This window comes from Arvicanthis niloticus, chromosome 1 (assembly GCF_011762505.2).
Source record: "Arvicanthis niloticus isolate mArvNil1 chromosome 1, mArvNil1.pat.X, whole genome shotgun sequence".
Lineage (NCBI taxonomy): Eukaryota > Metazoa > Chordata > Mammalia > Rodentia > Muridae > Arvicanthis > Arvicanthis niloticus.
In genome coordinates, this window is record NC_047658.1 from 45,625,585 (window position 1) to 45,645,610 (window position 20,026).

General features: G+C 35.3%; 1 protein-coding gene across 7 annotated transcripts in view; it reads right to left on the minus strand.

Moving 5' to 3' along the window:
• The window catches only part of Chd2 (chromodomain helicase DNA binding protein 2), a 125,916-nt gene that overhangs the window by 102,559 nt on the left and 3,331 nt on the right, over window positions 1-20,026 (minus strand). For 2 of the 7 annotated variants that reach the window (XM_034501482.3, XM_076935889.1), the window contains exons 4-6: window positions 14,363-14,418; window positions 5,999-9,194; window positions 5,524-5,656 (exon numbers count right to left, since the gene is read on the minus strand). In XM_034501482.3, the coding sequence (XP_034357373.1) occupies window positions 5,524-5,585 (62 nt within the window). In that variant the 5' untranslated portion in view covers window positions 5,586-5,656; window positions 5,999-9,194; window positions 14,363-14,418. Of the gene's footprint in view, window positions 1-2,013; window positions 2,422-5,523; window positions 9,195-14,362; window positions 14,419-20,026 lie in introns of those variants that run through there. The other 5 variants (XM_076935897.1, XM_076935877.1, XM_076935902.1 and 2 more) reach the window with 4 other exon arrangements.

Below are 20,026 nucleotides of genomic sequence, written 5' to 3' on the forward strand. Positions count from 1 at the left end.
AAAAACAAAAAAAACAAAAAAAACAACCAGACTTACTAGCAGCCACACAATTTTCTTGTTAGGGAAAGGTTCACTATGCCAAATTTTCAGGGAGAGACGGTGTGGGTGTGGGTATATCAGGTGATCTTAGTGACTGTGGTGCAAATTTAGACAGCTGAGCACACTCACATAGTATGCATAGTTCAAATAAAGTGTACACAATTCAAATAAAATTACACATTCATTCCTCAGGCAACTAGCTTGCAAAACATATCAAATATTGTTTGCAAACCTCCATTAGCTCCACCTTTTAAATCTTATTGTGGAACCTTAATCTCAAGGTATCCAGGGCTAGTCTAACACTCTACAAAACTGAGGATGACCCTGAACTTCTTATTCTCCAGGATCCACACCCCAAATAAAAAGATTTCAGGTATGTCACATCCACTTTATGAAATTAGGAGCCAAACCCAGGGGCTTCTTACAGACTGCCCGGTAAACAGCATCTACAAAAGGAAGTAGTCATAAAAGAGCCGGGAAAAGATTACAAAGTACAAGGGTTTCCTTTTCTTTCCCGGGATTTTTGGGTTTGTTTTGGTTTTTCAAGACAGGGTTTTTCTAACTCCCTCTGTAGACCAGGCCCTCAAACTCAAGAGATCTGCCTGCCTTTGCCTCCTGGTAGCTGTAACTAAAGTGTCACCAAAGCCCACCCAAGTCCAAATTTTAAATAGTGAAAGCACGCGCACACATGCATGCACACACACACACACACACACACACACACATCTCTTGGCACGTCCTGACTTATTTACACAGGGTGTAAAGGAAAAAGCTCAAAGGGCAGACCTAAAGTAATATTTTGATATGTTCACTGGCTATACTTGAAATCAGTTCCTAAATCACCAGACCAGAGATGGTAACACACAAACATGTACAGTGCAATATCTAGGCTGAAAATATCTTCCATAAAACTGTCTATTCTCTCATAAACACAATGCAATGTTGGCTACAAGCAAACACTAAAACCTAATACTAATATAATTTAATTCCAATACACAAAAATGGAAGGTGGGATTGCTATCTTCCTTCTAGTGTCAAGATACTTTTTTTGTTGCTTTGATCTAGTAAACCCTTTAAAATGTTTGAAACTAGTAGACACAAAACCACTTTACAAACCATAGATCTCTAAAGATGTAAACCGTTTTGTGCATAATAAACAAGTGAATTTTTCTGTCTAATTCTTTGGTATAACAATCTTAAAATACCATAATTTACTAAGAATTTCACCTAAACAACCAGGATTAAGGGAAATCTATAAAATCCATTACAGAAAATTGTTCCTTTCACAAACACTCATAAAAACATTTCTAGGAGCACTGCAGAAGCCAATGCCATTTTTCTTTCTTCTTTAAGACTGTCTCACTGTATATCTCTGGTTGTCCTGGAACTGTATGCAGACCAGACTGGCCTTGAACTCCCAGATCTGCCTCCCTCTACCACTTACTTGCCAGCGCTGAATGAAAAGTATATGCCACCACACTCAGTTGCCCATACTTAAAAGTACAGTCTACTAAATTACTAATAGTGTCTCCTAAGGAACAGTTTATTTAATATTCTTAATATACACTGAAATGAAGAATATTTAAACAAAGAAATGTACTAATACTTATTTTTCTTCAAGGTCAAATTCATCATTTATGATTAATTTGAAACCGTAATTGGTAAACTATTTTTAAAAATAAATTCTTACAAGGGACCCGAAACAAGGCAGGAAATGAGCAGCCACACAGTTTGTTTACCAGAAATGAAGTAAAGGGAGACTACAGCCAAGGCATTTCAAGACCTTACCAACTAATTCTGCTACCAGCGAAGGTTGAGTCTTAGCCAGTGCCAGTAACACTTTAATAGTTTTCTGGCACTGAACAGTAATGTATTGCCTAATGCACTGACACTTGTAGTCATAACTAAGCGTCCCTAGGCCATTTCTTTAACTACCCCACTGCGATTCTTACAAACCACTAAACAGATACTGACCTGAGTTTTTCTTCCTCAAATGTCAATTGAGAAAATGTTTGATACCAAGTAAAAATGCACGGGGACAAGCTCAAATGCTCTTCCCTTGGTTTATGAGCCATGTATGGACACAGAGCTTAAACACCCGTTAAGGCCTTTGAATTAAAAACATTCCACTCACACTGAACTGCTTACAACCAATGGGAACAAAATGAAACTCACTAATCTCTTTACACAGAACGAGGGACTAAACGGGAGAAAGCGCACCGGAACATTAAAAAAAAAAAGCGAAAACTGTAAATAAAAAACCTAGCGTACTACTACTTAGAGATTTACGATTACTATGTCTTTTCTTCAAAAGAGGATAAACATTCCAAGAACGGGCTCGGGGACACACTGTAGGGTGTGGTGTAGACCACTACAGGCCAGGCCTAAGGACAGCAAGGATCAAAATCGATCCGGAAAGAAGCCGCCCACCGGAAAGTCCCGACCAAAATTCCCTTCCTCTGCCCCGCCTCCGGCACTAGCCGAGCCCATGGAGGAAGCAGCGGACCGACGCACGAGGCCACGCGTCACCGCGTTCTCCCGCCCACTCCGTCTGACGTCAAGAGGCGGGACCATCCCGACGGCGCCACCGTTGACCCTGCTGTTACCAGGCGCTCACACAGCCAATCAGCACCCGCCGCCAGCGCCGGCCGGCCTTTGAACTCCGCACAGCAACTTCCTGCTGTTTGGCGAGTACACAGTGCAATGCAGAATGTCTGTCAGCGCTGCGGCACAAAGGAACAGCCATTTTGTGACTGAGCTGGACTTGCACCAGGATGCCAGGGCCTCCGAGAAGTGCTGCCTGCGCCAGCTACCGAGCTGCCCCTTATTTCATCATCAGAGTACTAATGGGAACGTGGGGGAAGGGATGTCTTGATATTAGGTTTCATTTGTTTTCAGCCTTCTTAAAAATTCGATTTTTTAAAAGTACTGATAGCGCCATAAAATGGCTGCCACTTAAAACTGCCTGTTCCAGTACACAAGCACTGCATAAGCCTTTTCTGATCATCCGCGCCTTACAAGAATAAGAGACTAGCGAAAAACGTTAAGATTTACCCACACCTCTGGATACCAAAATATGGCTCAGAGGCAGACGATTTTTATTTAGACAGACATTTAATTTTCAGTTTAGAAATGCCATTTGCATTCCCTTCCTACATGTGCATTCCCTTCCCCCTAGTTTCCATTGCTGGATATAACTTAGGTAAGTGTTTGGCATACTTTATATGTCCATCACTAAGACTACTGTATTTAAAAATTTACTAATGTGAAATGTTTAAAATTATTCTAAAAAGTAGAAATTTAATCTCCAGAAGTCGTGATATACAAAGCACCAACTTCAGCATTAACTTCAAAAAAATTCAATACACATAATTTTTTAAAATTCACTACTTTAAAATACAGTATAGTACTTGTATCAAAAACAGGAAAACAAAACAAGTTTACTTAAAACTTTTTGCTCATCCCAGTCTCAAGTGATTCTCGTTACAAAATTTACTTGATTTGAAAACAATTCCTTTCACCCCCTGAAAAGGTAGTGTTTTTAGTTGTGTTCCCAAACTACTTATATTTCAAAAATTAAGTCTCTACAGTGTCAACTTACTGGATGACACAGGATCAGCAGCTAGCTACACAAGAGCAACATAAATCTGACCTCCTGAGGAATATCACACAAAACAACAGAAACATTCCTTAAACTTTACAATCTTTAAAGGAAGTGATGTCATAACTGTGTACAGGCATTAATAATGTATATAACTTAAGGGTAACAGTAATTTAAAAGTAACTCCATCTTCAACGAGTCTAGGGTATTCTGGACATTCATCAAGTATATGATTTAAATTATACTTTGCAAAAGCATTAAAAAGATCTGCTTCTTGTTTTGACTAAAGGAAATAAATGCATAACAATGCCCAAGTTATTACCCAGATAAAAGTTTTATTCAAAGACATCACTGAGTTAGAGCACAGTCTGATCAATGAAGCAAAATGCCTTGCATAAGAAAGCCAAAACCCTGGTGAGAATATGCAAATCATATACTCAAGGGAGTAACAACTTTAATACTGGGTCTTTCATAATTGTCAAATATATCTGGAGCTTCCTTTACCTTCAAAATGTTACTTTCCAGAAAATTAGTTTTGCATTAGAAGCTTTCTGTCCTATATATGACCCAGTAATTACAAAAGCAACTTAAAAAGATATCCAAAATTGTAACTACTCAATTTGCAAAGAAATTTGGAAATGTACTTTAAAAAGCAAGGCTCAAAGTATTTTAAGTAAAGAGCAAATTCAGTTTGTAATAAACTATATTCCATACTTCCAAATCTACAAGCTAATTTAGAAAAATAATTTTATGCAAAATTATAAAGTAAAATCAAAATTGGCTCATATACCAATCACATCCTTGTTAGCTGCATGATTTTAAAACTATGACATGACAATTCTTAAGAACACATCCAGAATTGCATTCACATTTTTTAAATTAACATAAAGATACACTCAGTCATACAACAAAAAATATCTTATAGGCTTTATTACTTCAGTCACTGATAAGCTACTTCAAGGAATGAGAGACAAATCATGATTTAAACAAACAGTACATTAAAAGCTTCAGAAGAGAAAGCATTCCAGAGGACTGTCAAAATAAATGGATACATTTAAAGCAGCACCAACTAAAACATAGAATAAAATAAAATACAATTACCAATCATAAAGGACTGTCTTAATATACACAAATAAATATAAACCTTGTAACATTTTTAAGCATAAAATTTAAAATTACATATTCGTAGTAACAAACACAAAGCTTAAGTATTAATAGCATTCCAGGATTTTTGTGGTTACAGATTTAATGATCTCAGTAACTATTTAAGGTTTTGATAAGTCATAAACATTTTTAATTGTCACATGTATCAAAAGAAACAATCAAAAATATAAACTGAAAGGCATCAGTCAAAGGAACCTATTTGTGATTCCGTTTTTAAATGTCCATTTTTTCATTCATATATCTTTCTCAAATGTCTATTTACTATAATTTACTACTACTAGGCTGCACTATGGCCCTCGGTTACAAGTTTGAATATCCCAGATTCTTCAAAGAAAAAAATTTGCCTTGTATGTAAAATGGTGCAATGCAGCAATAGCTAAACAGACAAGGTCATTTTTCTGCAGCATGAAAACCTAAAAACTGAAAATTTACTGACAGAAAAACTACGGTTTCTAGGAAAGGCCCCTCCGTATAAAAGTACCTTACCTTCTGAATGCTGTAAGAGGCCTTAAGTCACAACTCAACTTTCATAAATTGATACCAAAAAATCAGGGTGTGGCATGTTAGCAATCTCAAGGTCACGCTTTAAAAACCAACCCAAGTTAGAAAATTCTTGAAATACAGACAGCAATCCATGTCTGTCAAAGTAAACAAGTGTAAGCTGAGGTTCCCCCCCTCCAAAAAAAAGAGAAAAGGAAAAGAAAGTTGATGGCTCGTACCTCGATGCATTGCTGTGCAGCGAGCTGTCCTCCTCTTGGCTTTTGTCCTTATTTCTCATCATCTTTTAATTCTTAAATATTAAGGGGGAGGGGGAATCTGTATTTGCTTTGAAGTCCTGTGCCCAGGTATTTACTGTCAAAAGTTGAAAGAAAGGTAAGGTCCCAGCTTCTATGGGTGGTTTTATTATCAGGAACAAAGTCCTGACGATGTTAGCGATATTCATGTAATGCAACAACGATAAGCACCAAAAAAAAACAAAATCTTTATATTTTTCCGTTTTAAAATAAATGGGGGATAAACTGAACGGTAGAAGCATCACTATCAATAAGGAAAGTTTCTCAAAAGTAACATACTGGATACAAATAACAATCTCTGTATCTTATTGCGTCATCCAGGAATTTCTCATATTTACAGTAAATAAAGCCAACTTAAACATAATTTTTTTTAAATTATCGCTGATTATCATGGACTTACCTGATCCATGTAGTATGTCCAAAGCGAGAGTCCTATCTAGTACTAGAAAAATATCAGATCCAAAATAATTTTTAAAACGCAAAATCCTCCGTTAAAAAACAAAAAGTAAATGAAATAATCCTTAAATATGTTGACTTGTCAAAAAATAAAGCAATAATTAATACTAAAACAGGTCCGGAAGGGGGAAAAAACCCTCATTAGGAGAGCGCACAAAAATGGAGGTGCGCCATGGCTTCTAAGCTGGAAAAAACAACGACCTGGGCTCTCAATACGGCAGCTTCTTCCAACAAGGCACGAAAAGAAAGCTCCTAAAAGCAGCTTTTCTCCCAAAAAAAGGTTCGGATCGACCCCAGTAAGTCACTAGAAGAGGCAGGGGGCTGCGGGGGCCCCCTGAGGCTGCCCGAAAGTTAGGGAAAGTTGCGTAAAGTGAACCGAAGCAGGGAGCAAAGCGCGCTCTCTCTAAGGCACAGCCGCCATCTAGAGCCTCCTTCCCAGCTCTGAGAGCTCTGCCTTTGATTGACACTCTCTACATTTACCCCACAACTCAGGTGATGTACCATAGACCCACCCCTTCATCTCCACCAAAAAAAAAAAAAAAAAGAAAAAAAGAAAAAGAACCAGATCCTCCATCCAAGGGAGCCTAGAGACCCCCAACTCCACACCTCCCTGCCCCTCCAGACCACTCCATCAGGGGGAGGGGGAAGGGCTTCTTAACCCCCTCTGGCTCAAGCACCCTTTTTAAGCCAGAGAGAAATGTAATTTGTTCCTTTTGTCTAAAGATCTGCTAAATATTTCAGTCCTTGAGCTAAAATAACTTCCTCCCTGGACAGGAAGTGGAGTTTTATCAAGCCATTTTGAAATAAAGATAATTATTAGAGACTCTAAAGCTCAGTTTAAGTACTAATCTTTAAAAAAATTAACACCCCACCATGGGTAAAATGGCTTGTAAATATTAGCAACATTTCAACACCATAAATTAAATCAACTCTTGCCTTCTTTATGGTGCCTAAAAACATCAAAAGATTAAGAGGGAATTTTCCACCTCAACTGGAAGGAAGGGGTAATTTTTTTACAACTCAAGAGCGCCTCCCTAGTGTTCAACTGCAGTAGAACAAAAGTTAGTACAACCATTTTCCCCCAGAAGAAACAAACTTCTTTGCAAAAACCATTAACCTTAGAAGTGCCACACATCAAACGTATTTACTTCAAATATACATATATATTTGGGCAAAATGAGTAACTTCAAATTCAAGAATATACACCACCTTGGCCACTTTTAAATCACTCAACCTCAACTCCAAAACCAAAAGAACCCTTCACTTTCAAGTCAAATTCTAGCTACACAAATTCAGTTTCAAGTCAAATTCTAGCTACACTCACATTTCATCAACAGGTCACTTACAATAATAGACCACATCTAATAGCCAATTATCAACTCTGGAAGACAAACTCCTTCAAGATGGAAGCACAGGTCTATAGAAACAAAATTACAAATGCAACAAAGTGTTCTCTCCCATGCAGACAAGTAACCAACCACAAACACATGCCCAAAGAACTTAAAACATTCCTTTACTGAACCCTATTGGTCAAAACCATGTCACACCAATCAATGAAGTAATCCATTTTAGTTTTACAACCAAAAGCAATTATGTTAAATCTAAGTAAATGTAAAGTTCATAATCAAGTTTCAATTCTACAGATATTCTTACCATCAAAATCAAAATCCAAAAACTCAGTTTTCAATTTACAAAGACCAACATCCTCACATCATTCTAAGAACACTGCATCTGTTATTAACTACAGATATGTATTCTAAGGTATTTTACATTAATGGATTATTTTATTCTTTGTTCTCTATACTGAGAAAAATATCAATCATCATTTGCTCAACAAAATCCCCATCACTTCTTTATAATATTCATAATCAAAGTAGCAATAAATGAAAACCTGGCATTTGATTTCAACATGGGTAACCAATCTAAAGTATGGTAGGATTCATTTTAAACTCCCAATTGCACAGAAGAAAAACAAGGATTTTTTTTCAAATGTAAATTACACTGTCATATTAAGCCCTTTAATGTATACCCAATGATATTTTGCAAAAACACTTCTAATGTAAGACAATACAACAAATCAGTACAACTCAAATATTCAGGTGAGTATTTCATTGCAAGATGTTTTATACTTTAGAAACACATGTCGAGGACCACTTTCATCAACAAAAAATTGAAAGACTCTGAGTCTGTCCTGTATTGTACAGGCAACGAGTACTTTGTTTTATATTATATATTCAATATACTCTCATGACACATTCAGGGTTCCCATTGCCAAAAATGCAACATACTTTGAAACAACCCAAGCAAACGTAAATAAATTTATTTAAACCCTATAATAAAAAAACCAACCAAACTGGGTGTGGTGGTATACAACTTTAATCCCAGCACTCAGGAGGCAGAGTCAGGCAGATCACTGCAAATTCCAGGCCAGGCTGGTCTACAGAGCTCCAGGACAGCCAGGGATACACAGAAAAACCCTGTCCTGAAAGAAAATAAAGAAGAGGAAAAACAAGGAGGAGGAGGAAGAGGAGGAAGAGGAAGAAAAAAAGGCAGAGGGGGGAGAAAGAATATATCCATTTTAACCAAAGGACCATTCCACTTAAGCACAGGAAAACCCAGGTTTTCTAATACACATAAATACCAAACAAAGAAAAACATTCCATTTTACCAGTTTTATTCAGTATACTTTAATGAAAATCAACTCTAAAGGTCAAAATGTTATCAAGGTGAAATAAACATTTAATGAAAGGTCCACTGAAAAAAAAATTTTATAAATGGCCCAAACTGAGAAATTTTTAAGTTTTAGAGATTTTATTAAAGTTAACATTGCATAAGGTCACTCAGATCAAAGTGCAAGAAATTCCAGGAATACAAACTACCATTTGTAGAAATGCAGAATCTTCTCCAGATTGTCAAAAATGTACATGATATTGTAACAAGTCTTTAGGAAGTAAATTCCACTGTCCACTTGTGTTGGGCAAGAATCATTCATTTCATGGAATCCATATTAAAAGAATCCTGTGTTGGTTGTGTAATATCACAGCATTCTTGCATTAATCCATTTTCCTCAATTCCCCATAATGGGCTGCCATCTTGATTTCTCAGTGGTAAAGTCCATTTCAAACTCTTCAAGCTCGGTGCTTCATAAAAAATTAGAAGAAAAAAATTCTGTTGGAATAACAGTCATCTTATTTCTTCAAACAGAAAATCCTACCCACTTTGAAGATACTCTCTACCATACACAAGTTTTTAATGAAACAGCACTATTGTGACAACCTCTCAAAGACAGAATCAATGAATTCACATATTTTAAGTTCTCCTGTCAGATACATTTGTATCCATTAAAAATAGTAACAGTCAAGGGTCAAATTCTTAAGAACCTAACATGAGTATCATAGTGCATACAAGAAAAGTAAAAACAAACATTAAAATTCAAAAATGGTGGGCATAGTGGATATATGAAAAGTAAAACCAAAGATTAAAATTCAAAAATGGTGAGATGCTAAATTACAATCACATGTGGAGTCGACAATTTCAATGCAAAAAAAAGTTTCTAGGCTCTTTCAAAGAAAATTATATAATCTTAAGAGATTAAAAAAGCAATAGATAACTGCATGGCACACTTTAACAGTCTTACAGATAATAATTTTACTTAGAAGCACTTTATAGCTATGTATCTGAGAGTGCAGACAATGTAAAGCCACATGAAAAAAATTAGAAACATCTGCTTGGCTTACTTGGAATTTGCCACAAAAATGCTATCTCTTTTCAAATTATAAACAACTAAAATATTACTTTCATTGCAAAAAGATTATTATGTTCCTCTTGGAAAAAATTAATCTATGATTTAAACAGTTTAAACTGAAGAAGAAAGAAATGAGAATCCAAGTCGTTTTTACACCTAAGAGTAAAATCTCCAGAGTATTATACTCACACAAAACTTGAAAAACATTTTTTTTTTACAATTTTCATGTTGAGTCCATGTATGTATGCACATGGTTTTGTAGTGGAAGCAAGGACATGTGTAGACCTGAGGATGATACTGCTGCTGAAAATGAAAATTATCTTAACCTCAGTTAAGATACCCAGAGCTCATCAGTTTGGCTTCTCTTGATAACCAGTTTCCTCTGGTATCCATCTCCACCTGGAATTACAGGCATGTGGTGTCTGGGCATTTCATTTGCATTTTGGGGGACACAAATTCCCAAGTTAAGAGCTTAAATGCCTCCTGAGCTGGCAAAACATTTTAATCCCTGGTCTTTCATACACATTCTACAACTTCCCAGCTCAATTTGTAGAGCTACAGTCAATGACTGCAGGAATTAAAAAAAAAAAATACAAGAATATGTTTACTTCTAGTCTAATTTTCTGTCTTCCTAACTAAAATTAAGATTTGTTCTTTAATACATTATAAAATGGGGCTGGAGAGATGGCTCAGTGGTTAAGAGCACTGACTGCTCTTCCAGAGGTCCTGAGTTCAATTCCCAGCAACCACATGGTGGCTCACAACCATCTGCAATTAGATCTGACGCCCTCTTCTGGCTTGCCTGAAGACAACTTTAAAAAAAAAAAGATGTTATAAAATGATACCTAAAAAACTAGATAAAAGACAGTGGTGCCCCCTATTAAAAAATGATTTTTTAAAGGAGTAAGGAGTGTCACAGCATCAGTAATAATCCATACATCAAGATATTCTTCTCTAGTAGATTTTGGAAATTTCTCAAATCCTTCTATAAAATAACTCCGTTTGTGTCTGTATCAATGAACTACCATTTGCCTTGTTCTTTTCTTAAAATCAAGTAATGGCTATACAATTTACTTGCAAAACAATTTTTAAAGGAGGGGGGATTAGAAAAAGCATAGTATATTTCACAAGGAAAAGTACACTCATAGCATGCATAAATTTCTGGGCTTGAGCCCCAGCACCACATAAAAATGGGCATGGTGGCAGCACAGGCCTGTAATCTTAGACTCTGGGAGATAAACGGACCAAACATTCAAGGTCATCCTTGGCTAGTTGGGATTAACCTCAAAAACAATGAAAAAGGCCAGATATGGTGGCTTCTACATGAGATCCCAGCACTCAGAAGAGCTGAAGCAAGAGGACTGTGCTGAGTTTAAAGCTAAAGTAGGATACAGGCTCATAAATAAAAACTAATGACATTATCATTAGAAAACTACTCAAAACCTGCACTACCCTAGGAGTCATATCATTAAGTGATATAAATTTAAAACTACAAGAGAAAAAAAGACAACTTTTACATTATAAATCAATGATCAAAATGCACTCATGCAAAGCCTAAGACCCAAACAAAGCCAAAAGCAAGAATGTTAACAAGCAAACATATTTCATAAGTATCAAAGCTAATAAAAAGATCTTTTAAAAATGATTAATTAATCTACACTCATGAAGTTTCAAATACAACAAAAATTATATTTACAAGTAAAAATTTTACTTGAAAAAAAAAAAAGGAATCAAACATGAGCACTTGAAACATGCAAATGCTAACAAAATCCACAGCTCTTCAGCGTAAAACAACAAAGATCCTACCTAGTGACTACCTCTTGTGGCACTACTGAAGATTAAATGAGCTGGTACATAACAAAATAGAGCTCAGTAAAGGCTGGCTTTCATTCCACTACAGCACAGTAATCCAAGCATGTAAGCATCTAAACTAAAGAGTCAGAACACTTTCTATTCCAACATCAATAGTACCTGAGAACATAGGATCATGGAGTCACTTAAAAGTTTTCCCTCTAGTATTGTATCTGGGGAGGGGCATGTTCAGTAAATGTGGATATAGATAATCAACTACATCTTTCTACATTAACGTGTGAATAAATACAGACATACCGAACAGGTGTGCCTTTGCTAGAGATTTTATGCTTACTCAGACAGGCCAGGAGTGTTTGTTATACATATAAGATTCAAAGTCAGTATGGTTAGAGAGGTATTTTGGTATTTTCTTGTTTGTACTTCTTAAGTATATATGTTTATTCTAAGAACAACTTTCTGTTCAAATCTAAGTTTTTAAGTCACCAAGAACAGTTATCTCTGTTAGGAACAGAAGAACTTAGGAACAGAACTGTTAACTAAGTTCTGTTAGAACAAGAACTTAGGAACAGAAAATTGATTACGAATATCTTCAAAGAGATTACACATTATTAACTAAAATGCAAGCCACTAACTAATCAGGAGTGTAAGCAGGGCTCTCCTAAAATAAAAGTTTCTTTACTTCTATTTCAACCAGCTTTACATTTTTTAAGATAAAGAATAGCCTCAGTCTGAGACTAAAGATGACCTTGAACATCTGACTCCTGTCCTCCCAAGAGCTAGTACTAAAGGTATGTGCCACCATGTTCAGCTTATCTTTACCAGAACAGAGAAAGTTAAAAAAAAATAATGAGTCCTAATTTTTTAAATAAATAGCTGTAAGGCTACTACTAATAATAAAATTGTATTTTTCAGAAGTTAAATGCTTGTTTTACAACTAAAGGAAGATTAACATAAAATGTTAATTTAGTACAAAATCTCATCCTTTCTATCATGTAATTATATACTAACATGTATAACTCAGTTGTCTTTTGCTTTGTCTTGAAATTTTGATACATTTATGGAAGAAAGCCCTGACACCTATTTGGTCTTATTCTTAAAATAGATTGAATACTCAACAGAATATATTAACAAGTCTGGATCTTAAAGAAGATAGGTATAAAAACCAACAGTAATATTACATTAAATTTAATATTACAATATTAAAAACTAGCTAATAATCTTCATCAATGAAAGGATAAGGTCAATTACTGATAAAAGTATCTTTTCTACAAATTTACAATTAATCTAATTACAAACCGATTTTAAAAGAACAAGTTGGGGGCAGGGTACATATATTACTTCTAATTCTTATTGTGACAAAATTTTAACTTTCAAACACAGCTATAATATTTTATATTACTAACATTTATATTTTAATAATTTTATTTTGCCTTTCATTATACTCAAAGCACTAGTTAAAATGTTTAATAAAAGCTACATTAACACAACAAACCAACAAATATTTATTGAGTAACTAACCAATGCCAGGCAACTACTGTCTTAAGTGTAATCACACAGGAAACTAGATGCCTGTATTAGACAGATTTTGGGTCTCCTCCCTCACTCTCCCTCAGGAAGAACACAAACCTTGTTTTGTAGGCCATTAATAGCCAGCCAGTGCAGTCTCAAGTAGCAATAACAGGAAAAGGCACAGGGGGAGAGGTAGGGGGGTGAAATCACACAGAATACAATTATCTTAAGTTTGTTGCCAATGAATAAATCCGTTTGGCAATTCACCCAAAATGATTTATAACAACCTTCCCATTTTAATCTTTCCTGTTACTTGTCAACGTTGCAATTTAACAAAAAAAATTATATATATTTCACAGTAGTAATAATATCTTTCAAAAACCAATTTCTATGTCAATAAGGCTAAACTTTCAATCTTGAAGTTTAAGTTCAGAGTTAATTTATCAGAACCAATTACAAGTAGAAATCAACTAAAATTAATTTATATTATCAAAAAAGAACCAAAGGGCTTCTGAGCTCTACATCATAAAAGTTGCAAGCACAGACCCTAGGACCACACGGCCTGTTTTCTTTGAAGACCAGATAGTAAATGTTCTAAGGTATGTGTCCATTTCAGTACAAGTACTCTCAACTCTGAAACTGCAATGGGAAAGTACAACAAGTCCAAATGGGTTTTTTTTTTTTTTTAATTTTATTTTCTGATCCCATTTGTGGTGTACATATGCCTTTAATCTCAGTACTCAGGAATCAGAGGCAGGTAGGTAGATCTCTGAATTCCAGGCTGGCCCAATCTACATAATTGAGTTCCTGGCTAGCCAGGGACACATGGTTAGACCCTGTCTCAAAGAGATGGGTGAATGTGTAGGTAGGTAAATAAATTTTAATATTTAGATAAAGGAAGAAAGGCAACATGTGATTAATAAACTTTACATGTCTAGGCTGGACATGGTGTCACTGTCTTTAATCTAAGGTCTCAAGAAGCAAAGGCAGGCAAATCTCTTAAGTTCAAATGCAGACTGATCTACATAATGAATTCCAAGACCTTCAAGTAGGAAACCACCGTCTAAAAAATAAACTCCACATTTAACTATCAGTATGAATAATTATGTAAAAATATCTACTCTTAACACTGTTTACAGGTCTGGTAAAAAAAAGCTATGCACTTTCAATTCCAAATCGGTAACTTAAAATTCCTAGTTACACATGAAATTAAAAAATGTAGCAAGTAGATTAAAGACTTACTAAATGCTTCGATGTCTATGGTGTAGGCCTTTCATTCCATCTGAGGATTCACATTTCTGCAAAAAACAGAATAGATTTTATTAACTCCTATGACTTACATCACGACTTCAATACCTTCTACAAAATCAACAGACCTAGAAATATAGGTTATGAACAAATTACTCCAAGCAGAAGACAGGAAAATTGTGACAAGACCTTAGATTTTTACCAATGCCAAAGTTGAACTCTAGAACAAGTTACTAAAATTACAAGCCTAGATATGATTCCCCAAGAACTCCAAATGAGTAATTTCTAAGCTCCTGCCTTAATTTGACTGGCTATCCGATGTTGAAAATAGAGAAAATACAAGTTAGCAGCACAGCATTAAGCCACATACTGGCCTCCCATCTAATACACTTCTAAGCCTTCTAAAACCTTTGCTACCCGTCTCCAAGATCTTTCTTCCTCCCTAGTACTATCCTCAGAGTATCTATCATATGCTAGCAGCAACATAGTATGATCCCACATATAATCAATCTTTCAAATAAAATGTTACCTTAGGCATCACTTCCAATTACTACCAGTTGTACTCATCTATTAGATGCACAAACACTAGCTCTTTAAGATGTCTTTTTCCTACTACGTGTGGTGTGTGTGGGCGCATGCACATCTGTGCAAGTCCAGAAGAGGGCACTGGATATTCTGGAGCTAGTGTTACAGCAGTGTGAGTGCTGAGAACCACACTAGATCCCTCCAATAGTACAGGATCTTAAAAGCTGAACCATCACTCCAACACTAACACTAATAATAATATACGCTTACATATGCAATATCAGGACTTCTCACTAATTTCTGACTTACATTCCTCAAAACTAAGTATGAGAAATGCTTCCCATTTCAAGTACTTTCTGAAACAAGGATGGGATTTTCATTTACCTTCGTTTTGTATGATTACAATAACCGCAAAATAAAAGAGGGCTGTGGTGGTGTAAACCTTTCATCCCAATGCACAGGAGGCAGAGGCAGACAGATCTCTGAGTTTGAGGCTAGCCTGGTCTAAAGAGTGAATTCCAGGACAGACAAGGCTATACAGAGACACCTTGTCTTTCTCCACCCCCCCTTCCCCAAAAAAGGGGAAGAACATACCTAAGTGGTATAACACTTAACATGTGAGGCCCTGAACTTAAAACAAAAAAACTGTTTTGAAAATTAATTTTGCCAGGCGGTGGTGACGCACGCCTTTAATCCCAGCACTTAGGAGGCAGAGGCAGGCGGATTTCTGAGTTCAAGGCCAGCCTGGTCTACAGAGTGAGTTCCAGGACAGCCAGGGCTACACAGAGAAACCCTGTCTCAAAAAAAAAAAAACAAAAACAAACAAACAAAAAAAAAAATTTAATTTCATCCCAGTATTCAAGAGTGTGAGAATTCAAAGTCAGCTTGGGTTACATACATGAGACTATGTATCCATCCACCAAAAAAGACAGTGTGAGGTGGCCCACCAGGTAAAAGTGCTTACTGACAAGCCTGAGACCCAAATTTACTCCCAGGAACTCATGTGAAGAAAAAAAAAAAACAGAGAGAGAGAACTGATTCACACAGGTTTTCCAAGGTTAGTATGAAACTAACAATTTAAGGTTTTTAGAAAGAAAAAAAGTTAAAAACAAGTTTAAGAGTTTAAGAAATCAAACTAACTTCTTAGGAATTGTTTGCAAGTATTAAAGCAACTCCGTGTTTATGTTATCAAATCTAAATTCATTTTTGTAAATCACAAACAAAAAATGTAGCAAAATGTTTAAAAATTATCATTAAAGTAGATTCTAAAGTTTCTTCCTAATAAGAAGCAATGGAAAGCAATGATCTTAAAATTCTTTTTTTTTTTTTGTTTTTGTTTTTGTTTTTTTGTTTTTTGTTTTTTGTTTTTTGAGACAGGGTTTCTCTGTGTAGCCCTGGCTGTCCTGGAACTCACTCTGTAGACCAGGCTGGCCTGGAACTCAGAAATCCGCCTGCCTCTGCCTCCCAAGTGCTGGGACTAAAGGCGTGCGTCACCACTGCCGGGCTGATCTTAAAATTCTTAAACCTGTAAGTGTAGTCTGACCTTAATAGGAAAAAGAGTTTGTTAACCACACAAGGAAACTAAACTGACTTGGGTCAAGGATTAACAGTGACAAAGTGTTTCCTCAGAATATATGAGGTCCAGGGCTATAAAGAGAAACCCTGTGGGAGGGAGGGAGGGAGGGAGGGAGGGAGGGAGGGAGGAAGATGTTTAAGAAAGCTTGGTAAAAAGAATTCTCTAAGAGAAATCCCTCATAGTGGTTTGATAGTGTGATTCTGACTAAGTCACCAATTCAAGAAAATTAAGGTTCTAAACCACCACGTCTTTGACCTCACCTTGCATCACAATGAAATTATTATCATTGATGAAAGCTATCACATATGTCATAGTATCCTGCCACCCTTCGGAACTGGAGATGAGTCCAGTTCAGTTTAAGTAGACTGAGTCTGATTTTCCTTAAATTCCTATCCATCTCATATACTTTAAAATGTATTTTGTGATCTAAAAATAAACTTTAGGGAATATAAGTAAGCATATAATGCTGGCCCTTTTGCAGTAAAAGTCAAGAACTTTTGTTGGTTCTTAAATCCTTTAAACTTTTAAACTCTTAAGATTAAAATTTAACAACACCGAACTGTAAGAATGTTTTCAAAGATAGGTGATAGTCATCTGCAAGGCATAAATAAGGGTGCAACTGTGTTAATGCAAGCATTTCTGGGGTGCAGACAAATTGTGTGGTCAGTCATCCTTGTCCAGCCTCAGCAGTCCCAGATAAATAAAGGCATTAGCATTTCTTAAAGAGAACTGCTTTAAAATAAATCATTAAGGTAGGCGTGATGGTTGACAGCTGTAATCCCACACCTCAGAACCAAGGACACTATCTCTAAAAAGAAAAAGGAAAACAAAAACACACAAAGTATCTATTTAAAAAACCACCTTGATAATCTGAATTAAAAGGATTATGATAACTAGTACACATTAACCACTTAATTCTTGGGGCTGAAGGGATGACTCAGTAGGTTAAAGTACTTACACTCTTGCAGAAGATAAGGTTCCCAGTACCCAGTGGTGGCTCACAACCATCTTTAACTCAGGTTCCAAAGAATCCAACTACCTCCTGACCTCTGAATGCACTAGACACACACATTATTGCAAATACATACATGCAGGCAGACAGAAGACTCATTCCCCTAAAGTTTTTTAAATCTTAAAAAAAAAAAATTATTTCATTCATGTTTAGGGATACAACTTCAAATTATTGAAATGGGGGCTGTGTGACAGTGCAATACATAAAGGCACTTGCCAACATACCTGAAAACCTGACTTTATCTCCTACAACCCACAAGGTGAGAAGATTCCTATTCAACTTCTCTGACCTTCAAATGTGAATTTGCAAGCATACACACATACATACAAATAAATTAAAGTTAAGTTTAAAGTAAAACTGTTTCTTGAAGCACAGATGTAGGAAGCATCATTAGATAATGTATAAATCCTAACATCAGAAACACAGTTTTTAAAACTCAAGTCACCTATCATAAAAAAATTCCCAATATCGTTAAATTTAGGGTGTGGCTAAATATGGCTGCCATCTGTAATTCCAACACTTTTTGAGGATAACGCAGAATCATTACTACCTTAAATTTAAGCCCAGCCTATGCTACACAGTAAAAAAATCCTGTTTCAAAAAGTCAAAAGAATGCTACCAAATAGTGCTTTGAAGCCAATCCTGACAATCCAAGGGTGATAGGGAGGGGTTGGAGAGAACAATTCCTAAAGGCTGGCCTTGACCTCCATTTTCACACAAGTACATAATTTTTTTAGAAAGGAAAGCAAGGCCAAGGTGATGGTGACAGTATTTTTCTACCATGTGCAAAGGCTGAGTTCAATCTCCAATACCACAAAGAAATAAAAAATGTAGAAACAAGCTAAAAAAAAACTTTGAAAGTCAATTAAATCAAAAATAGCCAATCTGAAAATAACATCACATCCAACCTACAACAATGTCGTGAAATGAGGTTATCTATCTGTGAAATGCAAAAATATATTTACTTAAAATAATTATGCCTATTAAAAGAAATAAAATATGTAACAAACTTTATAATTACGGCCATCTTTAGATATGTTTACTAAACTAGAAAGCAGTGAAAGCATTGACATTGCATTATAGGTAATGTCTCGTGATTGCTTAGTCATCACATGCATCTGATCCAAAAGTCAGAAAAAAACATAAATTAACTCATTAACAGCCAAAATTTTAAATAGTCAAGAAACTGTGATCAGAAACTGAAAGTTAAAGAAAATTCACATTATAATTACCTATTTCATTTGCTGAAAACTGTAAATGTCATGTCATGTCCAAAAACACTCGTGACTAGCTACAACACAAATTCTTTTTATGGCCATGTTAATCCTTTAAGGTTATAAAAACAGTAAATATATCCCAACATAAACACAACAAGAATAAGGAGATTTTTAAGAATTAAAGAATTTCTCCAAAATGCTAAGATAAAGCCAAATATTTAAACATTCATTACATAAACAGAAAATGCCTGGCAAAAAAACTTACCTAGTCCTGAATCGTATAGTCCTAGTCCTAAATAAAGCATGTACCTTTGTAGGCCACATAATCCTATCTATGTAAGACAGGATCTGATGACTGCCTTCATTCATTTGACAATAAACTTTTCCATTAAATTAGCTCAAGTGTTAACTATTCACATTAAATATAAACACTATCAAAGATAATACATGTTCTTTTTCATAAAACAATTTACTCTAAACATTTATGGATATAAAAACTGCCTCTAAAAGACTAGAAATTAATTTAGCAGTTACATTATCTTATTAAATTAAAAAATTAAAATTTCATTTAACATTTCTAACTTTCAGTTGTTTACTTTTATCCAAATAATACCTCAGATAAAGCACATTGCCAATTTATACATAACTTCTAATAGCATTGTACGAAACAACTCATTCTCAATTTTTATAAAGTGTTCAACAAATGCCTATTACACATTCTATCACATATCAGCTGCCAAGAGGAAATCCATCTTAGCACTTATGTTACAGGAATATAGGATTAAAGATACTTTTGTATATATTCTATCTTTGACAGATTATAGATTTTTTAAAAAATCTATCATTTTCTTTTTTATTGTGTTAAAAGCAGTAATTGAATATTACTTCTGGATTCGAGCTTACATGGGCAGATTTATTTCTTTACATATATGACTAGTCACATTTCCAGATTCACCTTAATAATTGCCTATAAGATAATAATTTCATGGTATGCTGAACCCAAAACCTATTTATTTCTCTTTTAGGTTCAGAAACAATTACCAAGACACTGACAGAAGCCTCTAAGAGCAATGCATTTAGTTTGCTGGAAGCAATTTATTTTTGTAGTTGTTTAAAGAGCTACTAAGAATGAGTATTTTAACTATTTATTAACAAAGCCATCAAAGTTTGTTTTTAGTTTTTGAAATATAGTTCAAAAAGCAAGAGAGTAATAATTATAAATTTTCAGGACACAGTTCATGACGGGTGGGGAAGGGAGCTGAACAATATGTATCTTTCAGACTATAAAGACAATACTAATTTAACACTGCAAATTCAACTATCATGAA